The sequence below is a fragment of the Propithecus coquereli genome, unplaced genomic scaffold (genome assembly GCF_000956105.1).
Source record: "Propithecus coquereli isolate 6110/MARCELLA unplaced genomic scaffold, Pcoq_1.0 Scaffold1, whole genome shotgun sequence".
In the NCBI taxonomy this organism is placed as follows: domain Eukaryota; kingdom Metazoa; phylum Chordata; class Mammalia; order Primates; family Indriidae; genus Propithecus; species Propithecus coquereli.
Window position 1 is genome coordinate 29,027,972 of NW_012133857.1, and position 21,882 is coordinate 29,049,853.

Sequence of the window (21,882 nt, forward strand, 5' to 3'; positions counted from 1 at the left end):
GGAGCTGTGTTAGCAATGGTCCCTCTGCCATGGACAGAGATCCCGTGTGTCTGCGGATGGGGTGGGAGCCATACCTCACATCTGAGGTTCACACTAACAGAGGCCAGATTTATAAGTCTATCTGCCCAGAGTCTCCTGCCCCAGAAGCTTCTATCCATCTACGTTGTTAACTTTGGCTCGGTCCACTGAGGGCATGGTAACCTGCCCTTAGTGTTCTCACAACTCTCTCTGGTCAAGGAAAGCAGTCTTTCTCTCTGCCAGCAGCAAAGAGGGAAGCTACCTTGGCCTGGTCATCCTTTTTGTCAAAGCAGAGGCCTCGGCAAAGTAACTGAGAGCCCAAGCAACCCAAGCCAGCTGCCTGGCGAGGGCTCAGCACAAACTGAGCAGAATAACCACAAGGGGAAGGGTGTCTAGACAGCCTTGGTCCATGTAAGAAGCCACCCTCCCCTTAAGTGTCAACTCTGGAAAAGCAGACTCCAAAGCTCGGCTGCAGCAAAAGAGCAGATGAGAGACCATGTCAACAGTTGGGAAAGGCACCGTGGGCTTCCTCGCCAAATGCAACACGGAGGAGAACTGCCAAGTCTGGCCCACCTGCCAAGGACAGCCACCAGAGATCCATCCAGCAGGGACACAACGCCCAGGGGCCCCATGTGGGAGACAGTTCATTTCAGTGCTTAAACTAAAAAGCAATTTCAGTGACAATACTTGCATATACGATTTAAAAGCCACCTTCCCAAAGTTCAGGGGGACTAAAAGGACTGCTAATTGTTAATGAGGCAGGTAAACAGCCTACCTGTCATCTTTTCAACTCTGGTTCTATTTGTTTCATCTTCCTTTCCAATCTTCTAAGCTTCTCAACACTAATATTTTGGTGGGGGATGGAGGAAACTGAATATACCAAACAGGCAAGGTATATTTTGGAAATGTACAGACAGATGAGCCCTGGGAGGTCTAAATTATTCCACTTGTCTGGCAAAGGTATTTTCATAGGACTTACAGGACTATAAAGAATGAATGCCAAAATCTGTATCTGTATTGATATTTGTATTGAGCTTTTAATATGTTCCAGGCTTTGTGCTAGATTCTAGGAATACAATGGTGGATCAGAAACAAAGCCAGTCCCTGCTTTCAGAGAGCTTACAGATTAATGGAGGAGTTGGGTATTAATCAAATATCAAATGTAACTTCTGTATAAAATATTACAGAATCCGCAAGATGGGAATCTAACTTAAAGGGATGTCAGCTATGGTTTCTAGGGGAAGAAACATTTAAGATGGATGAACAGGAGTCTGCAAGGCAAAGAGGGAAGAACCTTTTTCCCCCGCAGAGGGAATAGTGGGTGAGGGACAAGGGGTATGGGCAATATTAAGAGAGTCTGGAGAAAGCGCCAAGTGGTGGCTGGAGGAGATGAAGCCAGGCAGGAAGGCTCGACGAAGCTGGAGAGGTGGGTGCTTTAAGCAACAGAATTCATGTGCTCCAATTTGTGACTGTGCAAAGACCCCTGCGGCTGGGGGTGAGGGGCAGTACAAAACAGATGTGAGTAAAAAGCTCTCTACTTCCCCTAAAGTCTGCATAACACAGTGAAATAGTATAAAAGAAAAGTTTAACATAAATCGGTCATACAAAATCATGGACAAATCCCACCTTCCTCCCTTCCATCTCTGCTGCATTCCTATTTTCTAAACGAAGAGTAGGGCAGTGTGTCACTGGTGGCCACAGCAGTCTCCCAGAACCACACACATCTCAATGCCACACAACCAGAGGCACGCCAAGGGTTTCGGCCGAGTATGAGCTCCACCGGCAGGCTAAATTGTTTATATGTTCTTGAGTTAAAAATACACCACTCAGGTCAGTGCTGACACCAGGGCTTTATCGTCAAGGCTGGCTGTGAGCTGGTTACACAAGGCCGGACTGCGACTCACCCATCTCTTAGATGTGCCTCAATCTGCCAATTGTCTAACGATACATCAGTGAGATTATAATAAAGCCGCCAAATATACACGCATTTGAGAAAAACACTTTCCAAACCCAAGGATACTTTACTGTTTATAAATAGTTTACTTTTTTTGATCCCTGAGCATACAATATTCGCAGTTGCTCCAGAAACCAAAGAAACATGGAACAGGAACACAAACCACAACCCAACAGAAACAATAAACAACAGATGGCAAGACATATGTGCATGCTACCATCCCTCTCACCAAAGAGGCAAACCAAAAATGGATTTTGACACACAAGCCTACCAACAAAGATGCATGCTCTTCAGGATCACATTCAAGACACCATTTATAGAGCACCAGCTGTGTGGCCAGAACTGTGCTAGGTGCTTCGAGCCACCAAAGAGCTGAAGGACCAATCACTGGCCTCAAGGAATTCATAGACGTGAAAGGAAGGAAAGAAAGCAGGCAGTACTGGGCACAGTATTCTTTCCAGATACAAGCATAGAGATGCAGGTTTGGGTTCTAACTCTGGCAATAGACCCTGGCCAAGTCATTCAACTACTCTGGGCCTTGTGTATAAAACAGAGGCAATATATTATACTTTGTAGGGTTAAAATGATGATAAAATTAGTTAACACAGATGTATCCTGCTACAAAAAATGTAAACTGTTATTACTGCTATAGTTATGAAAAAAAAATAGCTAAACTTCCTCAAGCTTCTTCTACGCGTTAGGCCCCATTCTAAAACTGTTATTTCATTTTTGTCCTCATAACAAGCTTAGTGAGGAGGGCACGACAATTATTTTCATTTTCTATAAGAGAAAACTGAGGCAGAGTAAATTGCCAAGGTTACCCAGGCAGCAAGAGCTGCCTCTTATCACTGTGTCACCTAACAACAAGGCTGCTCTGTCCCCACAACCACCTCCCCTCACAGCCAGACATAAGGAATGAAGGACTTCACAGAAGACCCTGAAACACCACATTGCTCTGCACTTTCCAATGCTGGGCAGGGCCTGAACTTATTTCAAGAGCTCAAGACAAATGTTCAAATAAATTCTGACTCTCCAGTCACATGCGCATTAATAATGATTCTGATTAATTGATGTTTATGACATTTAAAAAAAATGTCATCTGTCTCAAAACAAAGGAGAAGGGTCCCAGTAAATAAGCGTGGTGGTTATCATATTGCTTTCCATATATGGACATGTCTATTTTAGTATCACAGTCTCATGTCCAATCACTCTGCCAATTTCACCTCAATGCTAATATTTTAAAACTCTGACTAGAATTTTCCAACTACACTGTAACTTTAAGCTTTTGCGTTTCTTCTACATTTAAAAAGAATGTCATTTCCCAATATATAACTCCCAGATGTAGAATTCACAGATGATTCATCTCACAGAACAAGTGTTCTGAGACATCAGCTCCAAATAGAGGAAAAACTTGGAATTCCCTTCTCCCTCAAAGTAAAAACTCGCCTAGATCTGCTTTGCTCAACAAAGTTTGTTTTCAATTATATTTCCAAATTCTTTTAACAATAACTGCATGGCGTCTGGCACCAACACATCTGATTCTTTGAAGTGGTTCTCAAGCAGAAAGTAGAAAATAAAGAGAAATAGCAGAGGAAGGGAGGGCCATCCATAATTTTTGTTTTAGGTCAAATATTCTCTCCAAAAGTTCTGACATATAAAATCAGACAAACCACAAGCTACGTCTTCTTATTAGGGTCCACACTGCAAGGAGCCCCAACAATTGAAGACAGCCTCTGAATTTACCCCTTTACCCATCAGCTGGCTCTTGAGGGGAAAACAGATCCCCAGCACAAAGCAAATGGACTTTTTACTCCTTGTATCTAAATTCCAAAAACACTTCTGTTGAGTCCTCCACACAGGCCAATTAGGAATAATCACACTTCAGGGGTAAACCTCAGAACCCATCTGACAAACAATGAGACATTGGGATCCTTTCTGGCCTCAAAGAATCTACCAAGCTCCAAGAAAGAAGGTGTAAGGCAATAAACAAATAATTATCAAGGGATTCCTAGGTACATGAGACTGACCAATCCTTGCTGCTTTCAAGTCTAAGTGGAGAAAAAAAAGACAGGGGTGTGTGAAAAGTTACCTAATCAGACAGACTCAGAGAATCCTCTGGGAGAGGACAAGACATAAATTATAAATTCACCAGAACGAGATCAAGTGAGTAACAGAATGTGTGACACTGACATAGCTTGTGGAAGGGTGGGAAGATCATCTGGCCTATTTTGATCTCAGAAAGCACAGTGGAAAAGGTCATCTTTGGGTCTTAAAGGGAGAATGTTTTTTTAAAAGTCTAGTTTTTTGGACTATTTCCATTAGTCCTAAAGTAGTCCCTAATTCTTGTTAAACTTCTATCAAGAAGTTCCAAACCACTAATTGTACCTCCAACTTCACTGCATTTTAGCTGTATCCCCCAACAAAGCTCCAAATTCCAAGAATTTGTTCTAAAGAAAAAAACAGGAAAAAAAAAAAACCCAAAGGTTTCATCCCATGAAAATGTATATGATAAAGAATGAATGGAAGGATGAAAAAAGTCCAAGAATTTTCACTGAAGGCACTAACAAATTCCGTGTGGAAGAAAGGTGGATATTCAGAACATGGGAAATAAAAGTTTCTAGATGCTGCATGATAAATAAAATCTTTTAAGGAGTCCAACTACTGTCATAATTGTCAATATTTTCAAAAACAGAGTTTAACCAGAGGAACCCAATACGAACCTAGGTAGATGGGTAAATTTGGTATGAATTTGACCAAAAACAGAGACCTCAACACTGGAGAAAGAAGCCACCGGGCAGTACATATTAGGCTGCTGAGCTTTTGCCGTGAAAGGTACACACAAAGGATCTCCCTGGTAAAAGGGCTGAAGCCTACTCTGATGGCAAGCTGGCTCACAAAGGACAGACAACATGGTGGTAGCTGCCCTTCCTGTGGATGCTACTATTGAAAGTTACAGACAGGCCATCTAGTCTTTACAGTTTATCAGCATTGCTTACAACTTCACTCATCCCAACTATTCACTGAAGGCCTGCTTGAGAGAAATGTTGCCTGTGGTGGCCCTAAGAAAGGATCTAAGAAAATGACCCTTTGGAAAAACATGCAATTAATTTATTTGCTTTTTTTCTTTTTATTATTTGCTTTTTTTTTTTTTAACTTAAGTTCTTAAAAGCTAAATCAAAGATCTAAAGTGGATATGCATCAACTTCCATAGTTTTCTTTGGGCCAGAGGGGAAAGGGAGGCAATAATCAAAGAAAGCATGACTTTGTGGCCTATTCGATCCCCTTCAATAGCACCCAAAGGTCCACAGATGGGGCCCTCATTGAGACTCTCACTCTCCCACATGTATCCTTTTTCTTTTCCCTTTGCTGCTCATAGTATCCGTTTGAGAATTTCACTTAGAAGTACCAAACATTCAAAGAGCACTTTCAAGTAAGCAGTCTAGACACAGATCAATGTATTCATTCTTACCATCCAGTGAGTTATAAAGTTTATTCCCTCTTTGAATCAATCAGGATAAAATCATAAACCTGAAAATGAGGAGTCTCAGAAGTTATATATCCCTTTATAGACAGGAAATCAAGTGACTAACCCAAGGTCACACTGCCAATCAGTGGCAGAGCAGGGACAAAACCCCAAGGTCACCTGAGGCCCAGTCATGGGCTAGTTTCCCATTCTACCACATTTCTGCCTTTGTAGCTGTAAGAAAATTAATTTTTTCCTTTTATTTAGGTCGCTAGTCTTTAAATTCCTCTTTAATCAAGACTCTTTTAAGAAACCTAATGAAAATATGGATTCCTTTCTGCCCAGAAAGATATTCTGGGCACCAAGAGTTCACATACAATAATAAAGTTCCTGACTCCCAAGTAAATAACAATTGAAGTCAGTCACTAGTTTAGGACAGTCCAGAATTGAATATAATTTAATCATTTCTAAGTATTGTTTCAATGAACTTATGAAAGAATCTAAACAACTCCACAGAAGTGTTCCTGATTTTTCTGTTGGTAAAGCACAGCCCTGGATGAGGCCAAACCACCCATGGCTGAGAGTCCTACACAGACTCCAAATCTGAGAAAACAGTCAGAGGAATTTGGGATGAGGAAGGCGTTAATAGCTACAGAACATGTCAGTTTGCTTTCTGGACCTCCTCTCCTCCAAAATGCACGAAACCCTGTTCCATTCGAGCCGCAGCTTCTGCATCCATCACTTCACTGCATCAACAACCCACTTCCTGGAAGCAACAAGCTCTTCTGGCTGTTTATAAGTTTTGCAAGCACTGGGAGCTTGTGTGCCAGAAACTCACACCAGCCCAGGTGGAGGAAGGAAATCACAGACACACACAAGAATTCTTTTAATTAAAAATAAAATGAAAACTAAGATGTTGGCATGATGCTAGATCAAAGTATCGTACTGCTGAAATCAGATGAAAGAATGAAGTTCTCCCAAATTGCAAAATAGAACTTAAATTTGTAGTCAGAATCTCTCAACTGTAAGTTTTTCTCCCCCATAAACTTTTCTTAAACCCTGTGGAGTGCACTTCCACTTTTCTAAACAGAGAACCCACTGTAAATAGTATTTAATCGAATATATAAATTTAATTAAGCTTCACAGATCTATAAGTTTAACCTATGTTGACAGCTTTTAAAACCACTGCACACTCCATAATCTACCTGGAATTAGATTTTCACAGGTAGAATATGGAAATCATTCTATAAACCATGATAAAATGAATGAAAGTTGGAGGACTAGTTACCCCCATTCAGATGCCTAATTAAGTTGCAGCCAGGACCAATTCTATTCTAATGGAATCCCCTAACCAACAAAGTAGCTAAGGGGAAATTAAACTATGGACTTCTACACAACAAAACAAACCATTCAGCAGCTTCTTGGACAAGCATTTTTGAATCTGTGTGAAGTTTAAATCAAGCACAGAGGGTTCCAGGAACCTATTTCTTTGCTTTTTGAGGATTTTCTTACAGGGTGCCTCCAACTCTATTTAAGGCAGCCTCAAGTAGCCACAGCTGGAGGGTCAGGCTTTGCAAAGTAAACAATAGTTAACTCAATTCAGACTCATGACTTAACTATAACCAATGGCTAATTATCCCTCTATTAAACAACAATATCCAAAATATCACTTTTTAAATGATTCATTCCATTCATAATTATGTATGTTCACTAATGGATTCTAACCAACAATTAACAGCTTGATAGAAACCTCCCAATTTAAAAGCTACTCGGAGAGAAAAGAAAGCTAATCAGAATTACCCATAGTTCTAGGACAAAAGAACTTTATAAGTACCTACCACAAAAGAAAAAAAAAACAAAAACCTGTATTTTCAGAATATATAAATTAGAGTGCACACAGTAAGTACCCAATAAACATTCTGTAAATATGCAGCTTACCAAAATTCCCTTTGGAAAATCAGTTAAGATAAATGTCAACCTTTTTTTTTTTAATTTTTTTCATATTCACATTTCTTAAAACCATCCTACAGTGAATACTATGGCATGTGAATGACATCTCAATAAAGCTGTTAATAAAAAAAAAAAGCCTATACATTTGCAGATGAAATGATATGCCTTAGACTTACTTCCAAAAAACTTGGAAGAGAAGTGTACTGGGGCATAGATCAAACAAGACATGCTACATGTTGATGACTGCTGAAGGGGGATGACAAGGACAAAGAGTTCTTACATTATTCTATTTGTGCAGATGCTTGCCTATCTCCAGAATAAAAGGAAAAAATACCTTATACCAACACAAGTGAGTTAGTTCATTTAAAGTACCTGACTGCATATCAAATGTTCCCTCAATTCAGAATTTTTTAAAAAATCAAATCTCATAAGAAAAAGAAGCTGTATCTGCAACAGCCTACTAAGCAGAGCCCAGCCTGACAATTCCTTGTTATCCAGCCCAAAGTGCTACGGCTTGAAATACAAATGCTTTCCAACAAAGAGCATTGGAACTACAAGATTTGGAACTAAAGCAAGATTATCTATCCTCCCCCGCCCCCAGTTCAGAAGTGCTCAATCCTTCCCATTGTATCTAACAAGCTATAATCAAGTAGGTAATCCAGGAGAAAGAATTTATGAGTGCAATACATGCTCTGACCAGGATAAGCAGTAAATTATTTGAACAGCAAATTATAAATTGGTGGAAGGAGCAAAGATGAGAGGGATGGGGAGCAGGGATGGGGACACTTGCTAAATGCTGCATAAATGAGTCTTAGAAGATAAAGTTGAGGGGGTTATCACCTAAAAAAAAAAAAAGGAATCCCTCTGTTATCTTCACCTTGTTTCTCAACATCCAGTTAATTCTGCATGGGGGAGAGACCCTCACTCATTTCATTCACTTTCTTCCTAATAATGTGAGACCTTGAGAAAAGAAAACACTTGCAGATCATAAAAGATTACAGACCTGCGCACCACAAAAGTTTAAAGAATAATAAATGCAAAGCACCTAAAAACAGACAGGCCATGCTATCTTTAAGCCCTCCGAATGCCACCTTTTGCCAAAACAAACTGAACAAGTAGTGATTGGAACCCGCATCCTGGTTCATACGGAAACCAAGATGTATTAGGACTCGCAGAGATGAACGGATTAGTTGTTCGCACAATGGGCCTTACCGGTTATGCTAGATTAAATAGTAATAAAGATGCAAACAATCGTAGCCGTTCATGTGGGCAAGGCTGTGAATCATGGCCTTTCACTGGGGAAGGAACGCAGATACAGGTGCACAAGGAGCAACAGCAAACGGTAAACGGCTTTTCAGGTGGCATCCTTGCCAAATTCCTCAAATGACCCTGTGTTCACTGCCCGTGTCCTCTGCAAAGTTACCATACGATTGTAAACAGATCAAAACAAAGGAAAAATGTTCTCTGCGTACAACTCAACTATTGTCTCCCCTCCCTCCTCCACCTCCTCCCTCAAGTCCTTCCAAAGAGAAGTGGGTACAGTGAGGATTCAACCAACCCTAAACTCTGAAACCTAACCCTGTTTGGAAGAGTGCACCTGCATTTTTCCAAGCTATTGACTGAGAGGCGCTACTTGCATCTTGGTAGGGCTCAGTTTCAATGAAACCCTGGGAAATAATAGGATAAAATGATTAGTTTAAGGGCCTCTCATTTCCATGCCTCCTTCTCATACCTCACCACCTCCCAAAAGGGTAATGCTAAATAGACAGAAGTATTTGTACAACTGGAATAGATTTATAAACTAACTCAATAATTTCTGCTAATTATATAATTTGCTGCAACTGTTCATAGCTTCCCTCCTGTTCATCTGAGATTTCCAAGGTCACATGAAGTTTCATGTGCTACACTTTATACATATTACCAAAAGTCTTACAGGAGAAGGCTGCCCTGCCATCCTCCCACCCCAAAAGACTCTTTCATATCACAAATGTAAACTTTTCCCAGGAAAGCCCTTGTCACCAGGAAATCTGACTTGGAGAGACTGGCTGTGAGAGAGGATGCAAAATTTGAGTTACTGAGGCCTTAACCTTCCAACTGTGCTCTGGAATCATCGCCAAGTTGATGGATCCACATTGAGGAACTTGGCTAAACACACGCATCATCTAACTTACTTCTCACACATGTAGTTGGTAAAGGTGCCAGGAATGGACCACAGAAATAACTTTCAACCCTTTTACCACATCAAAGGTGTGGGCTGGGTTTGACCACCAGGGATGAGAGACCCTGCATACTTAACAGAGTAAAAGTGAAGAAAGCTTCATCCTCATCCACCCTTTCCTCCAGTCAGTAACCCAGAGACCAGGGGACAGTTGGGTAGCAAATGCCTATTCAGAGGATATAAAGAACTAAAGGAAGGAAACGGAGAGTATAAATCTCATGGAAATGGAAAAACAGCTTTTAAAAAAATGGAATGAATTTTTTTTTTTGAGACGAGGGTCTTGCTCTGTTGTCTAGGTTGGAATGCAGTGGCTATCCACAGGCATGGTGATAGCCCACTACAGCCTCAAACTCCTGGCCTCAAGCCATCCTCCTGTCTCAGCCTCCCAAGTAGCTGGGACAACAGGCACATGCCACTGTGCCTGGCTCTGGAATGACTTTTATAAGCAGACTGAGTTTATAACTTGTGTTTTAGAAGATTATGCATACAAAGTGCTTGGATCAAAAACACAGATATGGTATTAAATTATATAACAGTATAGAAACATAAAGCATTTAAAGCCTTTGGATAAGAAAAGTTCACAAGCATATTTGCCCTGCAAAAAGGTGACACAAATTGGCAACTTCCAATTAGACCATCTACGAACTGCAATTTTCATGTTTTTCTGCAAACTTTATTGCTCCATCCACTCATTTTGCTTAATAACAACAATGGCCATGTATCAAGTTCTTCAGAAAATTTCTCAGCCCCAGTCATAATTGGCCAATTAGTCAGTTAGTTTGGACTGCTATTCTAAACTCTACAACTATATAAAATTCTTTTTCGCAAAAAATAAATACAGGTTCCAGAGGATAAACTATAGTAAAAAAAAAAAAAAGTTTAACCTCTGGTTTTCAAAGTCCTTTATGTCTTTGCAGAGGAGATAACAACAGATCTGAGTTTCTTATTCATTGCCACATTTTAACTTGAAACAAAAGTAAAAGATAATCACATTTCTGACACATAACAACTGAAGCCCTGAAGCAGATGGAAAGAACTCCACTGGCTCAATGTCATGCTTAAGTCATGAAAAATAACACTAACAGTCCCTAAATTTCCCACAGGCTGGTGAACATTCAAGATTTTTAGATATTTTCCCTCCTCTGCCTGGGAATTTTTCCTCCACCCCCCCTCCCTCTTGTCTCAAGACAATGCCTTCAGCCTTTGAAACTGCATCCATTATAAAGAGCTCTGAATATTAACACAGCCCAGAGTCCTGTTCACTTTTAAAAGACCCCCAGGGTTTCAAATTGCAGTCACTGAGGAGGGGGAAGGTCCCCAGTGAGTAAATGTCACCCAGTTTATTCAAAAGGAATTGAAAGTTTGGTTTGCTCAGGAAACTTAAAGTCCTTCTACCTATGGGGTGAGACAGAGGAATCCCTTTTATGTCTTAAACAAATGAGGAAAAGAAGAAAAAAGAGCCTGGTACAACCAACATCCATTACTGCTTATAGCAATTTTCAGTTCAATGAATCCCTTCTGTAGTTTTCCCTCTCCTGTGGATGTCACTTTTAAAATAACCATAGGCTATTTTAAACAACCTCCATCCAGCCCTCCCATCTATTAATAACAAACCTTCAGGGCTTTAGCAGGTGCACAACACTGGGCCAGGTGCACTGTTAAGGCACACAAAACCCTAGTGCAGCTCTCCCGCATTCCTGTCCACCCTGAAAGAGAGGATGCTGAAAAGACTTTGCACCAAGGAGACACCTCTGCAGAATCGGGGAGAGGCCCTTTTATTGTGAGCATGGTGTCTGGGGGAGAGAGAGGTCAGCCAGAGGCCGTCCCCACATGCTCGGGGAAGCTGCAAGGGGAACCCAGGCAAAGTAATTAACACTGGAGGGAGGGAAACGTTCAGCTCACTGTGTGAAGCTGGGGAGCCAGCACATGGGGACATTCACTAGGAACCAGCAATCATCACACTACACTGAATCACTGAATTTTCTTCATATTTTTGAAGACATTCCCAAGAATTACTGCCGATAATACATTCAAAAATCCAAAGTTTGTGAAATCTAGTAACCAAATGTCGTTATGGAAAGAGAGGAACATATTCCTTTTTAAAACAGTCCCTTGAAAAGGAGGGCAGGTACAGGTCTGACATATCCCAAAGGCAAGAGGGACACTGTGTGTGTCAATACAGAATTAATTTATATTAGTCCCTGAGGGGTCTCTGGACACACTCTAATTTTGACACTACTCAAAAATTAGATTATATGGCCATAATCTCACATCGGCAAGACTTAAACAGTGTGCCTTTCTCTCAAGGCAACCAATGTTATTTGCCAGAAACCTCCTCGTACTCAAAAAAGGTTATCAGAGAACTAGCAACAGACAAGTTCTTCACCACCAAGAGGGAAGTGAGGCCAGCCTTCTGACATCTGTTGCAAAGAAAAGGACTCTGAACTCAAGCTAAAGCTCCCTACAACTCTGAGAGCACTTGCAATTTTCAGATTTTTTTCTTGGCCGTTACTCTGTGTCTAAAACACTCCCTATTCCAAACAACCCCTTGCCCAACCCACAAATCAGAAGATGTTGAAGGTCTGTTCAGTTCTTCTTGAGTGATATGGTGACACAGAGGAAAAAAGGCAGAAGGAATACTTCAGGATCATCCATACAACTACTTCTTTAAAAACAAAACAAAACAAAACAAAACCCCACAAATCCAACCTCAGTTTAGTTCTGAAACAATCTGGTCATCTGCACTTTAAAACTAATTTGCATAAACAGGATGGGAAGTATTTTCCAAACCCTTAATTCACAACACCCTACACACCTAGGCCTTCAAGCACAGCTGTAACATCTGAAAGACAAAGGCCCTCTTTGCTTCACAATTAGAATAGCAACCATAGTTTGTGTTTATTTTCTAATGTAATCATAAGCACCACTTCTGTGACAAAACTGGCAAGGTTAGATTTAAGCTACCGGATTTGATATTGCAAACACATAATACAAAGAGACTCAAATCAATAAACTCATCTTAATGTGGCTTGGGATAACCACATTTGGTGTCCTTTGCGAATGTCCTTGCTTTTGAATGTCCTGTCATCTTCCCTCCACACTGAGCACAAAAATCAAGGTTCGTTCTTCCTCCCTTCCCAATCCCAACTGGCTATCATTCAGCTATCAGAACTTTTACACTGCAATATTTTGTGACTAAACACTGTGCTCAAATTTATGCCACAGATAAGAGTCTAAGGTAACTTGTATTTAATACTTCTTAGCTTCTGAAACCATGTTCTCAAAAATAATTTCAAAGAAAGCAAACATGTGAGTTCAACTTCTTCTAAGGTTCTGGGAAGTTGGAATAAGGCTTGGCAATGGCTTGGTGCTATTTATGAATGTGCTGGTTGGACTGTGCCAATCTCACCTACGTAATGGGATGGAAGACTCAGTTATGGCTTGACTACTACAACTATAAGTTATTGTGCTGAATAAGTTATCCTCAGGCCCCAGGAATGAAACAATATTCCCCTCTATCAGCTCTATTCTGTTTCTTCTATTCACAATGCATTTACATTCACTATTTCAAAGCTTTACCTTCTCTGTTAGGCCCAGTAGCAACTTCAAAATTAGATGCACTATTTACAAAAGCAAAAAAAAACAAGGCGGGGCGTGGTGGCTTACACCTGTAATCCCAGCAATCTGGGAGGCAGGAGGAGATGGTTTGAGCTCAGTGAGTTTGAGACCAGCCTGAACAACAGTAAGACCCTGTCTCTACTAAAAACAGAAAAATGAGCCGGGCGTGGTGGCGAGAGCCTGTAGTCCCAGCTACTGGGGAGGCTGAGGCAGGAGGATCACTGGAGCCCAGGAGTTGGAGGTTGCAGTGAGCTATGATCACCCCACTGCACTCTACCCAGGGCAACACAGCGAGGCTCGCTCTAAAAAAAAGAAAAAAAGTCCCATAAAGCCACAGGTCCCGTGCTATCTCAAACCCACAGCCTGAAATTGTTTGAACTAGCTGCAGTAAATCTAGTTCATAGGATTATAAACTAGCTCAAGGCATTTTCTAGACACAATGGACTTAGAGGGTGTAAACTTGGTGAAACTTCGATATTTTATTATAATTATATACACAGAATTTCTCCCCTAAATTTCTCCCCTTACTGAATCTTAGGCAGGAATATAAGCAGTACAAATATTCTTATGGAATTTCAGAATAAGACTAGTGGTTTAAATTGAGAAATCTTAAGTCTAGGGGAAACAAGCCACATTTGCTTGATTTTTCCTTAATCAGAAATAACTTCACAAACGCTTTTCAAAGAATAGCTATTTTGTGTTATACATTGTGTTGCCACAAACTAACCAGAAATTGCACTGCTCACATCTTAAAATCTAATCAGTTAACATCGTAATTAGTATAATTAAGTCTAGTGAGGCTCAAAATACTCAGTTTGGTATTTATTGATCATCAAATGTGTGAGTAAAAAAGAAAGACGCAAGTTTAAAGGTATTTACGCTAATGTCACTCCTAGGCAACAAAAAGTCTAAAAAAAACGACCAGTATGTTTTGCTCCAAAAATTAAAGGGCAAGGCAAAGTCAATCTTGTGACCACAGGAAAGCGCAAATAAGAGGACACCCTGTCCTCTCTCGGAAGTTACCGCTTCAGAACTAAGTGCCTTCCCCACAAAGCCACTGACACATGGCATTGGGAGTCAGTCTTCCAACAGGTGAACACTTAAGAAATTAATCTGATTCTGCCCACATGATTCTATCAAAAAAAAAAACCTACCTTAAGTATGTAAAGGAAAAAAAAGTCACAAAATCCCAGACTGCCTCAGCTAAATAAAACATTACTTACAGCAATACTGGGCTCTATCTCCCAGTACCTAACACAGCTACTGCCTGTGTTAAAACTCACCCTATGACCACTGACTGATGCCCCTGAAGCAGATACTGAAGAGAAAACCCAAGTTAACCAAAGAGTCCCGGCAAGCTTCAGAACTCTGTAGTACTTGCTCATGGGCAGTGTGTCTCTTGGACCGTGTAAAAGATCCATGCCCCATTTTGAGAAGTACCGTATCTTCACATTAAAAAGGAATTAATTTCTTCCCCTCACCGCAGCCAGATAACCAACCAGACCACATTTTCTTCCATCAAGCCACAAGTGTTGATTAAAACTTGTGTCACCAGTTTTGATTCTCTTTTTTAAACAGCGAATGTCATGCCTGAGGTTACTACTGTCCCTCTTCTGTGTTCTAGAAAAGATGTCCAATTATTCAACTGAAAAGGTGACTATTCAAGCTAGGCCTTTTCTAAAAGGTACTAATAGTTCTACAGAGATGCTAATTACTGATAACTCGACAGGATTTAACTCATGGACCAGATTTTTCAGAAGTAGAAGGCGGCTATTCTATTCTACCATGCTTACAGAACTCTAATGTCTTTTTTCCTGCCAAATCTCCTGTAAGAAGTGTCCCATTAAGTCCTAAAAGGCCAAAATCCTGACAGCAGAGAAAAGAGCCTCTTTCCGGTGAAACAAACTCTGCTTAAATCAGCCAAGCCCCTGGAACCCTCTCCTGAAGCAGGAGTATTCCAAAACTCATTTGCACCATTTATGGAGGAGAAACTCTTGACGGTGGGCCCCACCCCACTGGATCATCAAGCCCAATGGGGCCCTAGGGAACAGACAGGAAGAGTCTGGAACACAGTTCCCTAAAATACCAGCCAGGCGGAAAAGGACAAACTCCCAGTACTCACAGATCTCTAAGAACTGTCAAGCCCTCTAACTTGGGGGTCGCGGGGGAAGGCTGCTTTCTGCCCTAGCCAGAGCCAAATCAGGCCACTATGGTCCTCGGGGATCAAGAGGCAGCTACACACACACTCTCTCTAATAAATAATGTAAATGGAAGACTGGAGCCAAGAGTCACCTTCATTCATTACCCACTGGAAGACCAAGGAACTCAGACACCGAAGAGTAGGATTACAGGAGAGGAAAAAGGAAACATACCCAAAGACCCCCACAGCGACTTCCTCACACTCTGCCCCAGACGTTTCCCACCCACCCACACACACACTCTCACCTCCAGACTCCCACGCACTAACCTGCAGGTCGCCCTCGCGACGCTCACTTGCTCACCTCCAAACCTTCACGACCCACGCTCGCTCACCTCCAGACCCCACGAGGCACAGACTCCAGTCCCCTGCAGACTCTCACGTCTGCCCTCTCTAGCCCAGGCCCCCACGCACGGTCCCCCTCTGCCACCCCACGCTAGCAGTCTTCCGGCCCACACAACTCCACACACACAACCCAATCCGCACCCCCTTCCCGGGGAAAAACCCGGGCCACCCCGTCCCCAAATGACAGCGCAGGGTCGGCGGAAAGGGTGGTACTCACAGGCTCCGCGTCCAGGAGGGCAGGTCCCCGGGCAGCGCCGCCAGCCCGCGCCCGCCGCAGTCCAGAGACTCCCCAGCGCAAGTGCAGCCGGCCGCGCAGGGCGCCCGCGGGCCGGCCACAGCCGTCGCCGGCTCCAGCCGAAGCAGCAGCAGCCACAGGAGCAGAAGGCAAGGCGAGCGGCGCGGGGCCCCGAGCGCTCCCCGGACCGGCCGCGCCATCTTGTCTGGAGCGCGCCGCGAACTCCGGGCGCGGGGACTGTGGGGTCCCGGGCGGCCGCAGGCGCGGGCAGGCCCGCGGGGATTGCGCTCGGCACTAGGCTCCGCGCCGGGGCATAGCCGCCAGCACAAGTTCTCTCCGCGGCTGCGGCTCCGGCGCTCAGCGGGCCCCTGGTGCCAGGGCCGCTCCGCAGCACCCGGCCCGGACCGCGAACCCCGCGCCCATTCGGGCCGACCCGCCCGAGCTCGCTGCAAACCCCACAAATTCGGGCTAGGCGTGTTCAGCCGGCCCTTCTCGTCCTCCCGCCGCGCTCTGGGCCGGTTCCTGAGCCCCCGCGCACGCCAAGTGCCGCTGCCGACGCCGGCCGAGGGCAGTGCTGCTGCCGCTACTGGAAGGAAGGCGCTCAGCCCCGCAGCCCGAGCTCGGCGCCGACGGGCATCTTCCTCTTGGCTTGGAGGGCAAAACTGCACACCCCGGGCTGGACGGCGCGGCCAGTCCCGCGCTCGGAGAGCCCCGTGCCCCTCGCTGTCCCAGTGCCGTGGGCAGAGCGCGCGCGCGCAGTCTCGGGTGCCACACGGCTCCTCCACGCAGCGAAAACCCCGCCGACCTCGCGGCTGAACAATCAGCCGCTTGCCGCAAGCCTCCCGGCGGCCCAGCCCCGGCTGGTCCCCTAGGCCCCGCCCCCGGCCGCGCGGCCTCACACACCCCCTCGGCTCCGCGCCCCGCGGCCGCCTGCAGGCCCACGTTGGATGCTTTGCAACAGCGCCCCACCACGCCCCCCGCCTGCTGCTCATTGGCCACCGAAGTCCAGCCTCGAGGGCCATTGGAACGCTCACAAGGATCCCGCCCCTCCCGCAACGACCGCCCCCCCCCGCCCCCACACTTGTTTCCCACCCGAGGTGTGAAGGGCGGGGGGCTGGGAGGAGAAAGGGAGGGACGGCCCCCGCCTCTTAAAGGAGACATACAGCTGTTGGTGGAGAAGGGAGACTCCGGCTGGGAAAGGAGGCATAAAGATATGCCCTCTTCGTCTAGAAGAGGCGAGAAAGTTGGTTAAGAGGGTAACGCCCCCGCGTTAGAACTGTCTGGCCCCGAGGTTTTTTTCCTCCTTTCGTGGCTGCAAGTAGGATCGCAGATTTACAGCAAATCCGCACCCATTTACCAGATGCCTTGCAGGAGCAAAGACACAGGTTTAAAACTTAACACACTTCCTCCTGATTGGGGCATTCTTAGTTATTTCATTAGGGGTGGTCTCTTTCTCCTCGAACAGCCTGGAGCTCATTTCTGCTCCTTACTCGTTCTTGACGACTTAAATCCATCAATATGTCCTTAATTACCAAAATGAATGTGTAAATGCAGAAACCAAGTCTCAAATGTGCACCTCCCTCCCCTGCCCCTAGTTAGTTGAAGGGTATTTCTGGAAATGCTCCAGCCTTTGATAAAGGGTTTTCCTTGTTATTATTGTTGTTCGTTTATTTTGTGTGTTTGTGTGTGTGTGTGTGTGTGTATTTTAAATCAGAGCCTTTTAAAGTCGGTTTCGAGAAGTCATAGCTACAGTGCTCCTAAAAGACAGAATAAAAGGAGAAACAGCAGTTACTTCTAACTTTGGCTTTTACAGATCAGAATATAGCAGCCATGTGTTATATGACAGTGCACGAAAACAGTAAGGCACACACACTATGAAAAAAAAGAAAAAGAAAAAGACTAGCACTGTAATATATAGCTGCCCCTCTGGGCATTTTGGTTTGCCGGTGTCTCATATCCCTTCCCAAGAGTAAGTTTCTGACAAAACTGCACACATTGTCAGGAAAATTAAACAGGTCAAATCTGTTGAAAAACATTTGCTACAGCACGTTAAATCTGAGTTGTGCATTATGGAAATGAGGGGAAGGAGATGTTCCTCAGGAAGAAAAGCAAAAAAAATTTTGAAGCTTTTATTCCACTGTTAGCACATTCTAAGGGATTTGCTTTCATTGAGGAGCACTTAAATGTGTTAAACTTTCCCTCCACTGTAAGATCACCTCTTTTCTTTAACCAAAATTTGGTCTGGGCTTGGTAGTCAAGTGGTTGCTGGTTGCCTTTCTTATCCTTTCCTTCCCTCTTTTTCCTCCTTCCCCTTCTGATTCATTATGTCCTGAGATAATGGTGCCTTATTTTTCTTTCTCTTTTCTTCTTCTTCTTTTTTTTTTTTGTATGATCTTAGCAGTGATGCCCAAAGCAGTGTTCAAATATGTGTGTAAATCAATTCAAATCTGATTCCCAAGAAATATTATTGGAAAAATTCTGCACCTGACCCATTCTACCCAAGACTTTAAGCAGCTTTTGTGTTTCATTCGTAATCCATATAAATGTACACCTTCCATCTGGATAAGAAGAAATATGTCTGTTTTCATGCCTTTTGGGAAAGACAATAATAAGCAAGGGGAATAGAATTTAAAGGACCTCAAATTTATGAAATCCTCTATGTCAGTGTTTAAGTTTTTCAAGACCAAAAAACAGAAAACAGTAATTTAATGCAGAATACCCATGATCATTTTTTAAAACAAAACTGTCAGATCATCCATCCTCCCCCCAATAAAGTAGCATATGCAGCAAAAATAAATTGAGCTGATTGAACCTCTTGAGATGCTGACCCAAAATTATCTTTCAGATCTGTCCCATTATTAGTACTGTAAACATTTTTCAAATGTTTATGGGTATACCTGTGAGATGTTCTTTGGGAATCCCAGAGTTCTGGAGGATAGGATTTGAGAATCTGCAAGGTAAGAGTATACCCACAAATCTAAATCATCCCTTCTGGTCTGGTTACCACACAGCTAGAGAAAAGGATTTCAAAGCTGAGGAACACTGGGGGGACAGGGCGCCTGAGCCTTGGCAGTTCTTTTCGTCTACAGCAAAGCATGAAGTCATGTCTGCTCCCCATACCATGTATGGAAGTTTGCCCACATACTAGCAACCTGCCTGCCATTGCAATGAGAGTGTGGGCTTGGAGAGCAGTGATAGCCAGCTCAGGGGAGAATGCTTCTGTGGCCAAAACTTAAGATCAGGGAGACCCTAAGAACAGCAATGGCAAGTTTCTAAGGGAATCTTTGTCCTGGCTTTTAAAAAAAGCAAGTCTTGGTCCATTCAGCACAGAGCAACAGTTGATTCAAATACTCTGGGTCCTTATTTTCCAAACACTGCTACTTTCATAATTTTAAATAGTTACTTATTCCTTGAGTGGGTCAGGTAGGGATTTTTTTATTTTCCAGTTCATTTTAATCTACCAGAGACCAAACTCCAGGGTCAAATTGGAATCAAATCCCCAATGACAATCACAGCAGGGATCTCTTGAATACAGAAGCCCTAGCAGTTAATCATCCTAAACCACTACTAGAGAGAGCAACTCCAAAATCTAAAAAACCTGAAATGACCAAGGATTGCGAAGAGAAGCAAATGACAAAATAACAAAAAAGCAGGTAGACCACATAGATTTTTGTTTTAAACACAACTTCCTGGGGACTGAATTGTGGCAATTTGCTACGGTCCTAGGTGGTGATAATTGGTGGTTTTAAAGAATGCTGAGATTCAGAGGTGCTTTCATAATGTTAGGCAAGATTTTGCATTATGTTCTGTTCATTAAAAGAGCACATGGGCAGCATTAAGAAGACCTGAGGTCTAGCCAGGCCTTATTACCCATGAAACCTTTTCTTTAAGCTTCAGTTTTCTCAAATGGAAAACAAGGATAATAGTGCCTTCTGACCTGGGTGCTAAGAGAATTAAGGAAAGATCCACTTGATAAAGGACACAAGTGGTGTTTTAAACTGTTTGGGGCTACATACATCTAAGGTTTATTTCTAAGGTGTTATTGAATTTTAACTCTGAAAAATTGAGAGCCGCTGTATATAATATAGATGGAAAATCTTAGTAGGTTCTTTCAGCATGAGGGTTTCTTTTCCAGGAATGTGACAAAGGGTTAATAATTACCTATAAAATCCCTGAAGACTTGCAGGGTGATGACAGCCCTGCTTTGAGCCTGTTTTGTATCTCTCTTCCAAGGAAAATAAAACTGTGTACTCATTAACTCCTTCCTTGCAATAATCTTGTCAAGGAGATGGATTGGCGGAGAAGGTAAGGGAGGAGGCTAATGAGTCTGGCGATAGAATATAAGAAGAGACAATTGTGGGATCTCCCTGGCCTCCATTTCAACATTTTCCTTTGGTGGAGGTGGGGAGAGGTGTGCTTTATTGTGCAATCGCTGGGTATTGAAATATTGGTTAATGCCCAAACAGTGCTAAGCTGTAGCTGCTGCATTTCCACAGCAAGAATGGCTGATCCCTGCAGCTCGACTGTGGCCTTCACAGGTTCTTCTGCAGAGCATTAATCAGGGGCCAAAAACCTTTAGAATCCACCTTTTTAAAATCTTTTTTCTTTTCTTTCTTTCTTTTTCTTTCTTTCGTCTTGTTCTGTCGCCCTGGGTTTAGTAGCCTCATTGCAGTTCACTGCAACCTCAGACTCCTGAGCTCAAGTGATCTTCTTGCCTCAGCCTCCCAAGTAGCTGGGACTACGGGTATGCACAGGCTATCTCACGAGGTGCCAGGCTAATTTTTCTATTTTTAGTACAGACAGTCTCACTCTTGCTCAGGCTGGTCTTGAACTCCTGACCTCAAGGGATTCTCCCGCCTTGGCCTCCCAGAGTGCTAGGATTACAGATGTGAGCCACTGCACTCAGCCTAAAATCCACTTTCTAACGCAAACTAGAACCTGGACACTTATCCTTGCCTTGTGAATTTGCAATTTTAACTGGTTCGCTGAAAGGATTAAAAAAAATTTTTTTTTTTTTGAGACACAGTCTTACTCTGTCGCCCTAGGTAGAGTGCAATGGTGTTGTCATAGCTCACTGCAACCTCAAACTCCTAGGCTCAAGCAATCCTTCTGCCTCAGCCTCCCGAGCAGCTGGGACTACAGGCCCATGCCACCATGCCCAGCTAATTTTTTCTGTTTTTAGTAGAGACAGGGTCTCGCTCTTGCTCAGGCTGGTCCCAAACTACTGAGCTCAATCGATCCTCCCGCCTCAGCCTCCCAGAGTGCTAGGAGTACAGGCGTGAGCCACTGCCCTGGCCAGATTAAAAAAATTTATGAAAGCTATAAGCGTTTCAAAATCCTGAGATTATTCTGGAGTGATGGTCAGTGCAAGAGGCAGCCCCTTACCTCCCCCTACAATGATGAAGGGATGGGCTCATTACATCATCACCAGAGACTGCGCTGCTCACCCCCAATCTGCTGCCTTTCCACATGTCACTTGGAGAAGCACATGAAAGGGAAAGGAATCAAAATTTATGCCTTACTGCCAGCAATTCAGAAGTAACACTTTGATGTATATAAAGAATAGCACATTTATCATTACTTAAAATAATAATCCCCATGAAGTCATATACTTTACATTTTTCAAAGCAATGTCACATCATAACAACAGCTATCATTTACTGAGCACTTATGGGTCTGTCACTTTGCTGAGTGCTTTACATACTTTTTTTTATTGAGGTAGGACTTAAGAAAAATGCCAAGGCCACACAAGCTCATATGTGGCAGAGCCAAGATTCCAAGCCAGTTCTGTGTACACCAAAGGTCCATTTTGACATTTGAGCCTCATGACCTCTGAATATAATAGTTGTGATCATTCCCACTTTATAGACAAGAAAGCTGAGGT

General features: G+C 43.3%; 1 protein-coding gene across 2 annotated transcripts in view; it reads right to left on the minus strand.

The window, feature by feature from the left end:
• The window catches only part of LRIG1 (leucine-rich repeats and immunoglobulin-like domains 1), a 111,262-nt gene extending 94,458 nt beyond the window's left edge, over positions 1 to 16,804 (minus strand). For both annotated transcript variants that reach the window (XM_012638222.1, XM_012638214.1), the window contains exon 1: positions 15,981 to 16,804. In XM_012638222.1, coding sequence (XP_012493676.1) covers positions 15,981 to 16,198 — 218 coding nt within the window. In that variant the 5' untranslated portion in view covers positions 16,199 to 16,804. The remainder of the gene's footprint in view (positions 1 to 15,980) is intronic.
• Positions 16,805 to 21,882: the final 5,078 nt, after the last annotated feature.